This window comes from Lissotriton helveticus, chromosome 8 (assembly GCF_964261635.1).
Source record: "Lissotriton helveticus chromosome 8, aLisHel1.1, whole genome shotgun sequence".
Classification (NCBI taxonomy): Eukaryota; Metazoa; Chordata; class Amphibia; order Caudata; family Salamandridae; genus Lissotriton; species Lissotriton helveticus.
The window spans coordinates 365008352-365026181 of NC_136069.1; the positions used below are offsets into that span (position 1 = coordinate 365008352).

A 17830-nucleotide genomic window follows, 5' to 3' on the forward strand; every position below is an offset into this window, starting at 1 on the left:
CTTCCGCCGGCGCGCCCCGGCTGCCACACACTTCCGGGCGGACCAACCCAAAATCGAGGTCCCGGCTGTGGCGTGGAGGAAGGCCCCTTCGCCGTCAGGGCTCCCGGCGGCTGTATCTCCCCAGCCGCAGACCGCCGGGACACCAGAGTCACCGCCGAGGCGTCGCCGTTCGATCCGCTGTCTGCCACCTGGTTTTGGGCGCAGTTCGGTCGGGGCGACGTAGGATGCAGGCAGGATATGCGGATGGCGGGACGGAGCTCACTTAGGCTACGTCCGCCATATTCGCCGTCTTGGCCACGCCCCCTATCTGATCTGTTTTTATGTGACTGCTGTGGTGGTTGGAGGGGGACCCGTTTTGATTGTAATGTATGACGGATCCGGGTAACTGTATCATTACAGATAGTTTTAGTAAAACTTAATTTTAGCGTTGTGTTTTCATTCCCAGAAAGGGGGAGAGCCGTTAAAGGCCGAGATTTTCCTGCTGCTGTCTCGTGCCCAGTATTACTTGACCTGGCAGGGGTGACCCCTATGCTTATTACGGGATCACTGCCATCTGCTGTCGCTGCCAGGGCAATTGTTTGTGTTCTTTGACTCTGAGGACTCCTCGCCGGTTCTTGAATTGGTGAATCCGGTGCGGCTCCGTTGGTGGTTAATATTGGGTTTGTCGTTGGTTCCACTGTGCTAGTTTCTTTGGGGGGCTACTGTGAGTGGTTAAAAGTAAGAGGTAAATGATAAAAGGGTGAAAAGTTAAGGGTAAGGGGTAAGAGTAAGTGCGAGGCCAAGGGTATGGGATGAAGGGTTATGGGTAAGGGAATAAAGGATAAGGGTAAAAGGTAGTTGTAAGGAGCTAATGGCAAGGGGTAAATTATAAGGGGGCACTTGGTAAAGTTAATGAGTTAGTAGTAAGTGTGAGAAAGACCCTGTTTTTGAGTGGTTTACCCTATTTTCTCTGGACTGATGTTGCTTGATTTTGAACTCTGCACATGTGGGCACTTCTGTCCAGTCATAGTGTATGTGCTTTGACTACTAAAAAATTGTAAAATTGGCTATCTCCTTATAGGCATATTTAGCTTCGCTGCAAGGCCATACTATATGGTGCAAACATACACTAATAGTTTGGAAAAGTAAAGTTGCCTGTGGACTGCAGCACATTTTGTGGCTTCCACTAGGCTGACAAAGGAAGCATGGCTTTAGGCCTGCTTGTGTGGACTGACCCCTAGGAAAGAACCTTACCTTTAAATTTTAAATCAGTCACATATCAGTTGGCCTTGCAGCCCATAAGGTATGTCACATAGTACTTGAAAGTGGTACATTCAAGAATTTGTCAGCATGAACTTATAGTGACCAGCCCCCCAAAGCTGTTCTCACGGTGAAGGGCTATGTCCTATAAAGAAAAATTAAAGTTCACAATAGAATCACAAGACTGCTATCTTTGGATTGGGATAAGCTACAGAGTTGATTAAACTACTATGTATGTTAAAAATCAAACTCATTGGTGAAGTTAGAATTTTTATAAATATTAAGGAAAAAGCATGTTAAATAAGTTATACTTTACCTGCCTCTTGCTGATTAGCATTGGTCTGCTGGTGGATGGTCCTGCCAGTGACCCCCTTAATAAGGTGTGAAAACTGCCCCATATCAGAAACAACGTTTTAGGCTTTTCCCAAGAAGACCTGGGTGTGAGGTATGTAACAGATATCAGCTCAGGAAGCACAGCTGAGAATTGTCCAGGAACTTCATAAGCTTGAAAAGGATGAGGCCTGCCCATCTATAGTTAAAAGTCAAGGGAAACTTTGGATAAAGAACCCTTTTGTTCCGTAGTCGCTCTGTAGCCGATTTGGCACCCGGCCAGCTGGAGAGTGAACTGGCCCCAGAACTAGTTTTGTGAAGCTGAGAAGGATAGGGGACTATTGATTTCCCTAAATGCACCTCTGGCTGACCCACAAGCTGCCTTCAGAAGCAGAAAGATGATGTCATCTTGTACTTGCCTCAGATTAGTGTGCAGTGGGATAGTTTGCAGAAAGGCAAACAGGATGTGCTGCAAACAGGGATCTCCAACTTTTTCTGTAGTGAGAGCTACTTCTGATCAGTGAAAATCATTGTGAGCTCATGAAGGCAAAACCATTTGTGCAATGTTGCCGGACACCCCCACACCCATTCATTGAATTTAATCCAAATGTTCATAGAGCCAAAGACTATGGTTTGAACAAAATACTTTGTCCAAGGGCACTAAGACAGGATTGCCATGGGTGTCAGTGAGAATGTGGTCTTTGTGGATGCATGAACATATGAGCATATGAATGGTATATATGTGTATGGGTGAATGAAAGCCTGTGTCGTATGTACCTGAGACACAGGACATACCTTTCAAAGTGTCACATTTACAAACAGCAGACATTTTGCTCACAGTGGTCTGTAGACATGGTCAGAAAAATACAACCATTTATTTAAATAGGAAGAATATAAAGTCAAGAAACTTGCTACATAAAATGTTAAGATGTAATTGGCTTCATTTATTGTGGAGAAAAACATTGACTCAACGTTTCGTAGAAATAGTTGCATCCACTTTAAATTTCTCCCATTTGAAAAAAATGACAGTATCTTTCCGTTATAAAAATGCCACAGTGTCTACTGGCCACTGGGAGGAAGATGCCTGCTGTTTGTAAATTCAACAGTTTGAAATGGGATCAAATTAAAATAAAGATTTAACTTAATCATCAAATTAATACTTCATTTCAATTTTCTCCCATTTAAAAGCATTCAGAAACCTAATTTCTTCTCATGCCCCTATATTGATTTGTCAATGACTTTTATTTAAGATTTAAATTCCTCAGCGCTTAAGTTCTTCACCTCTGTTCCCTGGTCATAAATCTGACTCCAGCACTGCTCAGTATCAGACCGCGCTATCTAATGATAATAATATTAAAAAGCACAGTCTTCTCTTAACTTTAAAATGAAATGCTTTTCACGTGGGATGGGAAACGGTATCCTAAGACTACTAAATGGCTGTCTGACATGGTTTACTGTCATGAACAACTGACGCTCTACGAAGAAGAACTTCCAAAGAGGTCCCGGCCTAAAGATATCTGGGCCCCTGTGCGGGAATCTGTTGGCCCGCTGCGAACAAGAGGAAGATACTTCTAGTGCTCACAATGTCTGACTTGCTAAAGGTTAAGGGATGTGGGGTTAGCTCCTTGCACTCATGTACTACAGCGGAAGGTACCTCACTGATCGGACATTGCGCCTCATGATTGGATAAAACTGGTGATACCACTGTGTATTCTAACTAAGCATGGGCGTAAAATCCGTTCCGCTCGCGGATTTTGTGGATTTTCGGTAAATTCGCAATCCGCGAACTTGCCGAAAATTCGTAAAATCCGTGCGAAGCGGATTTTTTGCTTGGTCGCACTTGCCAACTAGTATACTATACAATTTCGCGGGAGTAAACACTTGCGAACACGTAGATGCGGCGGGCAGCGACAATCTTGCAATTGCGAGATTGCAAAATTTGCAATTTCACACAAGAAATCCACCAGCAGGCAGCATAAACCGTGAAAATTATGATTTTTATCAGAATAACTCCTCAGGTTGACATTTGCCTGCACTTTTTCTTTGCAAGGAGTCCATTTTGGGGGGTGGGGGTGGGAGGAAGGAAGTGCCCCACAGTCTCCAACTTCCTGTTCCTGTCCACCAGGCTCCTCCCAGTGCTTTCTTCAGGTGCTGGTCACTTTGATTTGGATCTTGACCTGGAAGGATTACTTTTTGTGGATGCTGCTGGATATTTGGATTTTTGCAATACTGAAAGCACTCAGCAGGTGCAAAAGTTCAATCTTATCATTAGTAACCATTCCCTGTAGTGCTTCCTGAGGGGCCCCTTCAGAGTTCATTTGCCTACTTGCAACTATTCTATGACCCTGCTCTGACCCTCACAGCAGGCTCAGAGAATAGCTACAAGTATACAACAAAGGTCCTGTTAAAAAAATTACACTGCAACAAAAAGCAATTACAGACAAAACTGAGAGCACTCAGCAGGTGCAAAAGTTCAATCTTATCATTAGTAACCATTCCCTGTAGTGCTTCCTGAGGGGCCCCTTCAGAGTTTAGTTGCCTACTTGCAACTATAGGCCACAAAGGTCCTGTGAAAAAAAATTGCACTGCAACAGAAAGCAAATTACAGATAAGGAAGCAGGTGCCAGCCAGACTGGAAGTTTAAATTCAGTGACACATTAATCAACCCCAAATTAATTCATGTCAGTTGAAGCAGGGCAGGTGTGCTTGCTTTTTTCACCCCCATAATCTACAGTCAGTGATAAACCAACCAGAGGGTGGCAGTGATGTACCAGAGGGTGGCATGGGTGTACCAGAGGGTGGCAGTGGTGAAACAGAGGGTGCTGTGAACCTGTGATGAACCAGATGTAGAAACAACATAGTTGCGGCCGTTGCGAGCCGACAAGTAAGTTCGCAATTGCGAACTGGTACAGAACCCTCGCGAACTGGCAGAAATCCTTGCGAACACAAAAAAAAATCCGCAAGAGTTCGCGGATTTTGCGGATTGCGAATCCGTAAATACGCAAGTTCGCGGATTGCCAATTCGCAAAATCCGCCCATGCTTAATTCTAACTGCAGAAGTGAAGCTCGGGCTGGAGGAGAGGGGATGGGTGTTGATGTGTTCTTTTGATTTTTCAGACGTTATGTACTGGCTGGAATCACTAATTGTTGCACATGGCTTGGTAAAATGTATTTGACATGTAATTTTGAAACTAATAAAAAAAAAAAAACTTTACAATTAAATAAATCTGACTCCAGCACTGCTCAGTATCAGGCCCTGTTATCTGCAGCCTGAAGATAATATTATCAAATAAACACAGTCTTCCCTAAACTTTAAAAAGAAAATGTGACTCTGTGCTTATTTAAAAATTAACTCAAGGCTGTGAGCTACTCCGAAGGTGTCTATTGGCTACTGGTAGCTCACGATCGACTGGTTGGAGACACCTGGGTTAGAAAGTGTCCAGGCGTCATGTCCACCCACTGACTAATGAAATCCACAAAGTTGATTCATCAGCCTCAGCTCACCCTAACAATTTTTGGACATGTGAAAGAACAGAAGTTCACTGTTCTCATACCTGGTGTTTGAGAGCCGTGTGAAGACCTGAAGAGCTGGCCTGCTCCCATGTGCACCAATGACTAAGAAATGGACTACAAGGGTCAGTTGACTGACCTTTTTAGTGGCTAAAGGGACACAGCAAGCTACAAGAGGCCATTTTCCAGACTTGCTTGGCTGGCCAGTAGCAGATGAAACTGAACTGGACCCTACTGGTGGCCTCTGCTGGATTGAGACCTGACCAGAGTGATGTCCTGGGAGCCTTAGATTAGACCTAGAGGAACAGCTCTGGAAATTCAGAATACTTGGGACTAAAAACATTTTTGGGACTTGTATGACCTCCTTAGCGTCAGCAGAATCTTACTGCAACAGTTGTCTATTTTGAGAGGACGTTGTTGGGTACAGCTCCATGCTTTCTCTGCTGGAGGATTTTTCCCTTGCAAAGGCCAGCCAACTGTAACACTGACTTAAAGACGTGTAATCCCCTGATATGAAAAGGAACATACAGATCCATACGATTGTTTCCAATTCAGACCTAGTGCATGTTAGGTTTGATACTGTGGCTGATATTTTGATGTTTGCTTTTCTGCTTTTCCTTGACTGTTTCTATTTGGTTCTTAGATTACCTGTCCATTCAAGTTGACAGAGAATTTAGCATAGTCCAAGCTGGGGTTTCTGAAACCTATTTGTAATATGGTCCCATTCTCATGGTACAGAAATGTTGAGGACCCACGTTATAAAACATTTGCCTAAATTATAGAAAGAGAACCAATTGCTATACTTCAGGTAAAGGATATATTACTTTGTACTAAAGCTGCCTGGGACACAACTGTAGCTTAATCTGTGATTCACACTTTAACAATGTTTGATTTAGATATTGACTGGGAGACAAATGTATTCCATTTTTCAGAATGTCAAGGTTTGAAAGTTCCAAGGTGTTCTGTAAAACATACAGAGATTATTATCAAGCCTCAATTCTGTACTGAATACAAGACATGCAGAACCAAGATGCCACATCTGCCCCTTCTATTATTTCTTTCTCAGTCAAGGAATTCCTTTTGAATTCATAAACCGTTGACGATGTCCATAGATTTGTGGGATTCTAGGACACATTTTCAACATATTTTGTGTAAAGAAAGCCGTTAAGAGAGGTTTATTGGTAACCTCTGCCACCACCGTGACCCGATTACACCCCTTTTCTCTCCCCCCTCCCAAACCCCCTGCTGGAAGTTGGGCTTTTTCAGTTCAAAGGAATGAAACTGACAAATATTGACCCTGTGTACCAGTATGCTAGAGTCATTTTCTTTAAGCATGTTTTTTTCCTTGCTGTTAATGCTGAATTTATAGTTCTTCCCATATAGTTTCTACTTTTTCGTTTTACTATGATTTGATCTAGGTTCTTACTGTTTATTTGTTGGTGGTGGTCTGTGTGTGACAAGAGGTAAATGCCCTCAGTTTCTTTAGATTTGTATTCGATTCACTTCATATGCAGTGTGAACTCAACCAAAAATTAGATCTGTGGCTCGTAATGTGTGATCTGGGTTCGGCGAAAGTTGGGTTTCTAATCCTGCTTATTTTGACATTTTATAGGGTTTCAAAGTGCACTGCCAACCGTGATGTTGATAGCAAAATGGCCATCCAACCAGCGCAGAGACCAACGTTCTTTGAACTTTTTCGAACTCGCTGCAGAAATACAGGTATTTTGCAATTACTGTGTTTTTGCATTGTTGGCGAATATTGCGTCTGCTAAAGGAATTAAGATCAACACTTCGATGTCCAAGTCGCTTCTTGGTTAGTGTGCTACTTTATAAAACAATGACCTGTATTGATGTGTTCTATCGGGTTCTTTATTGGAAATATAACGGAGACGAACATGCTGGCTAGTGAGCAGCAATAAGCTACAGCATTTGGGGAAGTCTAGTTCTTTGTCCCATATAATAGAAAATCTAAACACCTAATTTTCAAATGTGTACATTTCATTGTGTTTGAATAGAGTATGAAGGTTTCTATTGAAAAACTAGAATGCCGATCAACGCCATTTTCTTTCTTCTCGTGTAGTAAATGTCCGGTCCTCTGCCAAAAACAAAACAAACATGTTGCCCTTATGTGGCAATCATGAAAAATGAACCAGTGTACCATTTATTCCTCTGAACAAATGAGGAATAAGGTCCTACATTGACTACAGACTAAGTCTGTCTTCCCAATTGTGAGAGCTGACTAAATAACCATGACAAGAAGGGTTCGTGGATTGGTCCCACTAGGAAGACAAGGAAGGTTACAAAGGAGATTAGCTTTTCACTTCATGGAACATAGCTGGTTTTGAAAATAAATTATGTGTCCCAGATTGGATCTATCTTACTGCTTTGTCCCATGTGATCCGTCTTCAGAAACATGCCGTGTGAACCTCTCCTATTTGGAAGCTGTAGCGCGGGCGGGAGAAAAGGGCAAGAGACGTGTTTTGGTGACTGGGGTCTTTATTACTGAAAACAGATAGTCTGTGCAAGTTCGCCGTGGAATCCGGCTCCGCCGGGGAGATCTGCTCCGGTCACTCCGGCGGGGGCTCTTCTCTCCCATCTCGGTCCTCCGTCGGGGTTCCGAACTCCTCCTGTGTAGTGGGGCGTGGGGGCGGTGGGGTCCGTGATGCCGTCAATGGTTCTCGACGTGTAGGGGAAAAGGACTCAGAAGGCAATCGTCAGGGTGTATGAATACTGATACTCTAGGGACAGGGAAAAGGGAGTGAGGAAGCGCCCGGTGTGTCAAACTTTCAGGCTCGTAGTGGCGGACAAAAAGGGGGGGGGAGAAGTGCACGGGGAGTTACGAAGACCGGGAATAAGGCAACCAGGTCACGTGACTCCATCCCTCTTTCCCCACCCAAGCTGCTATCCGACCCCGTACCTGCTCAAGCCATAAACCTCCTGGCGTATGGCAGGGCGGCTCGTGTTGACGGTGGCCTCCTGGCGTCCCCGCCATCGACGGGTCGGCTACTCTCTCTCTCTCCGCTCCTGGCTCCGCTCTCCTCTCCGCTCCTGACTCCGCTCCAGACTCCGCTCTTCTCTCCGCTCCTGACTCCGCTCTCCTCTCCGCTCCAGACTCCGCTCTCCTCTCCGCTCCTACGCCTCCGGTGAACAAGCACCCCTCCTCGTCTCCTCCTTCCGTATTTGACACTTCCGTGCTCGATCCAGGCCACGCCCATTCCTCCTGGTCATCTTAGTTAAAGCGATATGGTTCTTCATTTACCTCCGGGGGATGAAACTGCATTTCCTCGTCCGACTGATCCCTCTTTTGAAACAAGAAAAGAGGGGTGGTTTTGCATGAGCCCCCAAGAGGGGTCCGGAACCTCTATTCCGTGGGGACGACAGCCTCTCCTTGCTACAGAAGCATTACCATCATTATCGGGCTGCTCAAAAGCTGGTCTTCAACTCTTATTTGTAACACATTACCTGCGGTTAATAGGAGGTCTTTCACTGTCTCACTCTATTATCACAATATAACGGTTCAGCACCCTTTTTTTGTATTTTTGGTAGTTCAGCACAGTTTTATTCAGTATATCATGCACAAGAAAATTCAGATGACAGATATTTGGTTCGTATTCTTCTTCCTTTATTAATTCCTTAAAACCAGTAACGGCAGACTTCTAGCTCTGCGCCTCACGCTAGTTCCATCAAATCCTGATCCTGTACAATACTCCCCAGCGCCGGCCGTTGAGTGACGCCTCTGTGCTCCAGGTCACTTACTACAAGTGGGGTGCTCCAAGCAAAGACGTCCAGTAGACTGAAAGTAGTGTCAAAAAATCCTTTATTTCAAATTTCTTTTTTTCATGTGAGTAAACAAGACTCAGCCAACAAGTTTCATTCCCTCAAGGGGAACTTCATCAGGGCTTACAAGGTCGTCAAATTATATCCAAAGGTGAACTGTTCACATAGGAATTTTCCATATAGAAACCTTAGGCTTTTATAATTTTCTCCACTGTATTGCACTGGAAGCCCTTGGAGTTACTGCAGGCATAATAAGGCTAGCATATTGCAAACCGTCAAGACGTCCGTCCGAACAACTCCTGGGTGCGTGGCTCTGCTGCTACCCAACTGTGTTTTCACCCATCCCAGCCATCCAATCAATGAAGCCTTCCTTAGTAAACATGGAATTACAAGCCATCATCAAGACTCTGCTAATGCAAGAAGCAATTAATCCAGTCAAATACCATTTTTCAAAACTCGGTCTGAAATCAGGAAATTAAAGGTGATGATGAGATTGGTAGCGCTGGTGCAGCCAATCAAAACACACCCTTGATATTTAGCATTTCAAATGTTGTTTTTCGCTCTTGCAATGATTAGAACAATGAATTGCTAAGTAACATCCGCTGAACTTTATCACAAGGTTCAGATATAATGCTATGCGTGTGTGGCCCTTAAACACCACCAGACGCATGGAGTGAACATGCAAAAGGTGACCTGGAGAGATAGAGTAAGGATGTAACAAACACAGAATTTTGGTTTTCGCAATAAATAAGTAGAAATCGCCTTCACCGTCATCTCGGCAACAAAAAATTGCAGTGAAAATGTAATTCAAGACACTTGGAAAGATGCGTTCCTGTGCCAACTCTGAAAGCACACACCTACCTCCTCTCCAAAACTGAAACTAAATTGCATTAATCTTACCGCTGAGGCTATCGAACGTCTGGGGGTCTGAAAACCTCAGCAAGCGTGGTGCAGGGTAAGTGCACATTGTTAAAAGTATCGGCAGAGGGGGAAAGGCTTAACGGATCTGCATATGCCTACGCCGAAATAAACCGAGGCAGTCAACAGGTGGGTGCTGGTGATGTGGGGGGGGGATCCGGAGTGAGAGGTCTCCGCCATGTACTGAGAAGGGTGGGTGGAGGGCTCCTAACGGCGAGGAGGGAGGGGGAAATCCCAAAACATAACTAGGCAGCGACGGAAGGGAACGAAAAGGCTGCAGTAATATAAATACCGTTCAAAACATGAAGCGCGGCGTCCGTGAAGTGGGTGCCTTGCTGATACACGAGCGGAGGAAAAGCAAAAATGAAAGAGTGCGCAGGAATGAACATATATTAAAACAAGCATTAGAAATGCAATCGGGCTCGGATTTATTTGAGTTTGAGCTAATGGCATTGTAAATGCCAATGTCTTTTTGCCATGTGTTATGGAGTGTGTGCATGTGGTGTGTAGTGGAAGTATCTTGGTTGAATTGTAATTTTACCAATGGTGGCATGCTGTGCTTTATATGAATATGTTTAAAAGTAAAGTGTACCATACTGCGATTGCTTGGTGGAAAAGTGCACTGCCGGCTGGAGGTGTGTGTGCCTGGTGGAAGGGTGCACTGACGGCTGGTGGGTGTGTGCTTGGTAAAAGCGTGCACAGATGGATGATGGTTGTTGGTGTTTGTGCATGGTGAAAGCATTCATTGACGGCTGGGGGTGTGTTGTTGTGTGTGTTGTTTTCTGTGTGCTGGTGAGTGTGTGGTGGTGAGTCTGTGGGGGTGAGCCTGGGGAGTGAGTGTGGTGGTGAGTGTGTTGTGTTGAGTGGTGACAAGTGTGTGGTGTTGAGAGACTGAGGTGTGTGGTTTGTGTGTGCGTTATGTGTGTGTGGTGTATGTGTGTGTGTGTGTGGTGTTTTCTGCACACTCACACACTGCCCCTACACATTCACACACTGCTCACCCGCACACTCCCAATGTCACCCTGCATAGTCACACACTGTTTACCCTGCACACTCATTCTGCACACTCACACAATGTGCACCCTGACACACTGTCTCTGCAGTCACTCTGCACTCACTGTCACTCTGCACTCACTGTCACTCTGCACTCACTGTCACTCTGCACTCACTGTCACTCTGCACTCACTGTCACTCTGCACTCACTGTCACTCTGCACTCACTGTCACTCTGCACTCACTGTCACTCTGCACTCACTGTCACTCTGCACTCACTGTCACTCTGCACTCACTCTGCACTCACTCTGCTGTCACTCTGCACTCACTGTCACTCTGCACTCACTGTCACTCTGCACTCACTGTCACTCTGCACTCACTGTCACTCTGCACTCACTGTCACTCTGCACTCACTGTCACTCTGCACTCTACAGTCACTCTGCACTCTACAGTCACTCTGCACTCTACAGTCACTCTGCACTCTACTGTCACTCTGCACTCTACAGTCACTCTGCACTCTACAGTCACTCTGCACTCTACTGTCACTCTGCACTCTACTGTCACTCTGCACTCTACTGTCACTCTGCACTCTACTGTCACTCTGCACTCACTGCCACTCTGCACTCACTGCCACTCTGCACTCACTGTCACTCTGCACTCACTGTCACTCTGCACTCACTGTCACTCTGCACTCACTGTCACTCTGCACTCACTGTCACTCTGCACTCACTGCCACTCTGCACTCACTGCCACTCTGCACTCACTGTCACTCTGCACTCACTGTCACTCTGCACTCACTGTCACTCTGCTGTCACTCTGCACTCACTGTCACTCTGCTGTCACTCTGCACTCACTGCCACTCTGCACTCACTGCCACTCTGCACTCACTGTCACTCTGCTGTCACTCTGCACTTACTGTCACTCTGCGCTTACTGTCACTCTGCCCTCACTGCCACTCTGCCCTCACTGCCACTCTGCCCTCACTGCCACTCTGCACTCACTGTCACTCTGCACTCACTGTCACTCTGCACTCACTGTCACTCTGCACTCACTGTCACTCTGCACTCACTGTCACTCTGCACTCACTGTCACTCTGCACTCACTGTCACTCTGCACTCACTCTGCACTCACTCTGCTGTCACTCTGCACTCACTGTCACTCTGCACTCACTGTCACTCTGCACTCACTGTCACTCTGCACTCACTGTCACTCTGCACTCACTGTCACTCTGCACTCACTGTCACTCTGCACTCACTGTCACTCTGCACTCACTGTCACTCTGCACTCACTGTCACTCTGCACTCACTGTCACTCTGCACTCACTGTCACTCTGCACTCTACAGTCACTCTGCACTCTACAGTCACTCTGCACTCTACAGTCACTCTGCACTCTACAGTCACTCTGCACTCTACAGTCACTCTGCACTCTACTGTCACTCTGCACTCACTGCCACTCTGCACTCACTGCCACTCTGCACTCACTGCCACTCTGCACTCACTGCCACTCTGCACTCACTGTCACTCTGCACTCACTGTCACTCTGCACTCACTGCCACTCTGCACTCACTGCCACTCTGCACTCACTGCCACTCTGCACTCACTGTCACTCTGCACTCACTGTCACTCTGCACTCACTGTCACTCTGCTGTCACTCTGCACTCACTGTCACTCTGCTGTCACTCTGCACTCACTGCCACTCTGCACTCACTGCCACTCTGCACTCACTGTCACTCTGCTGTCACTCTGCACTTACTGTCACTCTGCGCTTACTGTCACTCTGCCCTCACTGCCACTCTGCCCTCACTGCCACTCTGCCCTCACTGCCACTCTGCACTCACTGTCACTCTGCACTCACTGTCACTCTGCACTCACTGTCACTCTGCACTCACTGTCACTCTGCACTCACTGTCACTCTGCACTCACTGCCACTCTGCACTCACTGCCACTCTGCACTCACTGTCACTCTGCACTCACTGTCACTCTGCACTCACTGTCACTCTGCACTCACTGTCACTCTGCACTCACTGTCACTCTGCACTCACTGCCACTCTGGACTCACTGCCACTCTGGACTCACTGCCACTCTGCACTCACTGCCACTCTGCACTCACTGCCACTCTGCACTCACTGTCACTCTGCACTCACTGTCACTCTGCACTCACTGTCACTCTGCACTCACTGTCACTCTGCACTCACTCTGCACTCACTCTGCACTCACTCTGCACTCACTCTGCACTCACTCTGCACTCACTCTGCACTCACTCTGCACTCACTCTGCACTCACTCTGCACTCACTGTCACTCTGCACTCACTGTCACTCTGCACTCACTGTCACTCTGCACTCACTGTCACTCTGCACTCACTGTCACTCTGCACTCACTGTCACTCTGCACTCACTGTCACTCTGCACTCACTGTCACTCTGCACTCACTGTCAGCACTCTCAACTCTGAAACTGCACTCTCAAATCTGAAACTGCACTCAACTCTCAAACTGCACTCTCAACTCTCAAACTGCACTCTCAACTCTCAAACTGCACTCTCAAATCTCAAACTGCACTTTCAACGTGCACTCTCAACTCTCAATCTGCAATCTGCACTCTCAAACTGCACTCTCAATCTGCACTCTGCACACTCAAACTGCACTCTCAAACTGCACTCTCAAACTGCACTCAAACTGAACTCTCAAACTGAACTCTCAAACTGAACTCTCAAACTGCACTCTCAAACTGCACTCTCAAACTGCACTCTCAAACTGCACTCTCAAACTGCACTCTCAAACTGCACTCTCAAACTGCACTCTCAAACTGCACTCTCAAACTGCACTCTCAAACTGCACTCTCAAACTGCACTCTGATTCTGCACTCTGATTCTGCACTCTCAAACTGCACTCTGCACTCTCAAACTGCACTCTGCACTCTCAAACTGCACTCTCAACTCTCAAACTGCACTCTCAAACTGCAGTCTCAACTCTCAAACTGCATTTACAAGTTGTGAAATGATTTCTTTGGCAGACTGTTCTAAAAACGACATAATCAAAGTATGTGTTCCGAGTTGCTAGACTTGGGGAGTTCTACAAACTTTCCTACCAATGTTCTTTACTTTATAAAAAATAAAAACAATAAAACTTAGCACACTTCCTCTTTTGCCATCGCGCAAACGCTGCAACTAGCAGGATACCTAGATTCCATTCGGGGTTTCTCCCAGAGCTCGGAAGAATAGAATTTAAGTCAAGAACGGAAATCTACTTCTGCTGCTCCGCCTTTCAGCACGGTTATTTGCAGAACCAGTTCTTTGAATGTATATTTCACAGGCGAACAGATGTTTTGCAAAACGTGTAAATAAAATGTTTGACCTATTTTGTTTAAATGCTATTTTTTTATAACTGTTTTGTGGGGTTGGAGTTGGGGGGGGTGCTATGCAACAATCATGCGTGTGAACACTAGCTTTGGGGTTTGCATTGTTTATGGTGAAAAAGGATGTTGTGGAAAAATGCAGGCTCCCATTTCTTTTGGGCAAAAAACAGCTTATCCTCAGTTGTAGCGAGTTTTACACGTTTATGAGATGTACACGTATTTGTATATATGATATTCTTTGCCCCAAAGCATTGCCAAGCATGTCTACAATACAAGAGCGCACAAGAAAATAAAGGAATATACAAGCTATTGTAAGACCTTTAGCTTGGAACTTCTACAATGCTTTATGTGTCATTTGTTCGAACACTTTATTGAAAAGAAATATACGTTACAAGAAAAGTAAAGTTCTGTTATTACACCAGGACATTTTTATGAATCACAACTTTGACCTGCACCGATTTTTGCTTTTTAAAATAAATTCATGGATATATATATATATATATATATATATATATATATATATATATATATATATATATATATATATATATATATATATATATATATATATATATATATATATATATATATATATATATATATATATATATATATATATATATATATATATATATATATATATATATATATATATATATATATATATATATATATATATATATATATATATATATATATATATATATATATATATATATATATAAACGTGTTACACATATTTATTTTTGAGACATTTAAATTGTGCCAGGACAGGTTTATAAAGACAACGTTAATTACTGGCTGGCAGCAATAAAAGGAGAGAAAAATAATTACGCAGATATGTATGTAGAATATTAGAAAAAGCAGGGAGTTTGTTAAAGCCGCTTTCTGCAAAGTACAGCTGACAGTGGCATTGGCTGGAAGGAGAATGCACCCGTTTGTTTACCTTCCATGAATAGAACGTTGAAGAACCAATTGCCAAAGGTAAAGCTAAGTAAGTGGTACGGGTCTGTAATTATGCCGATGAAACCTTAACATGGATCTGTGAAATATTTCCCATATTACACCAGTCTCCGTGAAATGTATTTTGTACGCCACCACATCCACTGTATTTCATATTGTGAGCAGTCTGCAAGTCACAAGTTGAATGTCAGTAAGTTCGCACTGCGGTTTATCCTTATAAAGTCGATAGAATCTGAGCTGGTCACGTAATGGTAATCAGCAGTCTTTTTACTATATCTATAGCACAGCGAAGCTGCGGGCCTTTAGAAGAAGGCGCTGTATACAAACTGAATTACTGTTGTAAACATTACTCGCGGAATGAAGGATGTTTTCTATGTTAGCATGCCACACAGGCTTGCCTGGTTTTCAAGCCCTCATTAGTCCAAATTATGTTGCATTAAGGGCTCATTGACACGGGTGTAGTCTTTCTCCTCACAGTGAGCGCAGAGTGCACCAAAATCCATTAGTGACATGCTGGCTTTTATATACCCTCTCTGGAGCATTTTCAAAATTATAAACAATATTTTGCATTCCTCAGCCGGCTGCTGGTGCCAGCTTTCATTGCACATACCTGCAGGCTCTGTTTTCAGTAACTTGCGTTTAGTAACGCCTCCACTGTGAGAAGAAAAGCTACTGTTGTTGCAATATATATATGCATTATAATTAATACAGAGATATTTTTTCAGAGAATATGTTTTGTTTTTACTGCCAAACAAACTTGTTTTAAGCACATCCCATTATCCGGTTATTACATTTGGAAACAGTGAAAAACGGGGACAACTGTTGACGTCTTATTTTATTGTTGCACAACATTGAAGGCCCTTGTCTTTCGACACTTCAGAGCGGCTTGTTCTGCCTGGGGTTACTTGCTATACCCCTCTGACGTACATTTCTGATGCGTGGTAACTTAATTTGCCTGGAGGTTAAGTGTGGTTCGTGCCATATCCAGATTTCTATTGTTATATGGCGTTGAACTTCCGTCTTGCTTTGTTGGACATCAACTTACACTTGAGCGTAGCATGCTCGGCCAGCCCGCCGTGGGCAGGCCCCGCGGAGGGGGATGTTGACCAGCAATACAAAAAAAACAATATTTTGGTTACATGTGTGCGTGCTTGCTGCTTCAATCTTGCTTCAATTGCCCTCATCAGCCCGCACCTTGAAAAACAGCAGGTCTTGCTAACCACCTACCCCTCCACCAGACAGACACTTGTCTGGACGGACAAACAGTCCTACGGAAAGACAGACGGGCAGATTGGTGCAAAGCAATTCGCCTTATGCAGGAAACTTCCTTTTCTGGTTAAGCATCAGTGCTTAATTTGTGCCGGTGCTTAGCACCGGCACTAATTTATCAGGGCCGGGTCTACATAACACCACCTGTCTGCAAATGACAGCACGTCATATGGCAGTGTGAATGTGGCGTTGCTGTAAACTAGACAGTTTTAAAAAATTAATTTACCTCAGTGACTCGGCGCATCAGACACTGGCCAGACATTCAGACTCATAATGTATTCGGTGCGGGTGAAGTCAATGAATGAATCCAATATATATATTCAGATCCACACACACAGTGATTCAGTCATGACGGTCACGATGCGCATTTTGAACTTGCTTTTGTTTAGGCAGCAGCTCCTGCCGGTGGGCGGGACACTGATTGGACAGGGGGGTTTTGATTGGGGTCTGCAGCGGAAGCTGTGCGGAAGGCAGCGTATGTCGATTTTTTTTTCAAGATGCCACTCCTTGCACGCACCACGCCTCGAGTCGCTAGCAGTTGCAGTGGTTAGCCCAGCCCCGAGATCGAGTTTAGGCAGAAGCAGCAGGCCTACGCCGCCTATCGAATAGAGGCATGCAGGCAAGGCGGCCACCCACCACTACGAGTAAATGTAAGTAGCAGCCATAACCCACTAACAACTCTGCTAATTTTTTTCCCCTTTGGCGTGGAGGCTCGTGGGTGGCGCGACGTGACAGTTACCGGCGTGGTAGCTTCGGCTCCACCTAATGTCCGGCTGGGTTAAGTTAATGCCCCTGAACTGGCCCCTGCCGTTCTTCCAGTTTTTTCCTGCCCTGGCCCGGGAAGTGGAATTTAACTTTCACATGATCAGGTGCCCCGTGGGTACCGTGTGCAAGTAAAATGCCACTGCCCGACCCGGAGAAGGCTGTAAAACGTCAGGGGCCAGTGCAGGGCCTTTAGTTTAACTTAACCTCAGCCGTGCTCCAAACTCATAGCAATAAAATAAGTAGGGTAAACATTGTAAAATGCTAATAACCATTCAAGAGCAGACTGGAAATCTGAGGAAGGAAGGCAGTTCAAAATATTCCCCTTGTTTGTAAATAAAATCCGCGTCCTCAAGACGCGGCTGCAGTCGCCACCGGTCCAGCCAGTGTTCCCAGCTAACATCCGGTCCTGCCACACTCCTCCAAGGTAATGGGGCCCAGCAAATATCCAGAAACACCTTCGACACTTGTCAAGGCTGGCAAAGAGAAACCGGGCCTTAGACACACCACAAAAACACCTGGGCAAGGGCTCGCAATGGAAAGTAACATATGGATGAATAAAGACTCGAACAAAAAAAGTATTGGAATTATAAAGGGAAACAAGCACCTTAGCAGAGCGAAGGGAAAATGCAAAGCCCATAGAATGTTCCAAATGTTAGCAAGAACTACCAGAGGCGGCGTTAGGGCAAACATGTCTCCGCAACATTCAGTCAAAAA

General features: G+C 45.1%; 1 protein-coding gene across 2 annotated transcripts in view; it reads left to right on the forward strand.

The window, feature by feature from the left end:
* Positions 1-17830, forward strand: part of BRCA2 (BRCA2 DNA repair associated) — a 480797-nt gene that overhangs the window by 35211 nt on the left and 427756 nt on the right. For both annotated transcript variants that reach the window (XM_078657152.1, XM_078657154.1), the window contains exon 3: positions 6692-6798. In XM_078657152.1, coding sequence (XP_078513278.1) covers positions 6732-6798 — 67 coding nt within the window. In that variant the 5' untranslated portion in view covers positions 6692-6731. The remainder of the gene's footprint in view (positions 1-6691; positions 6799-17830) is intronic.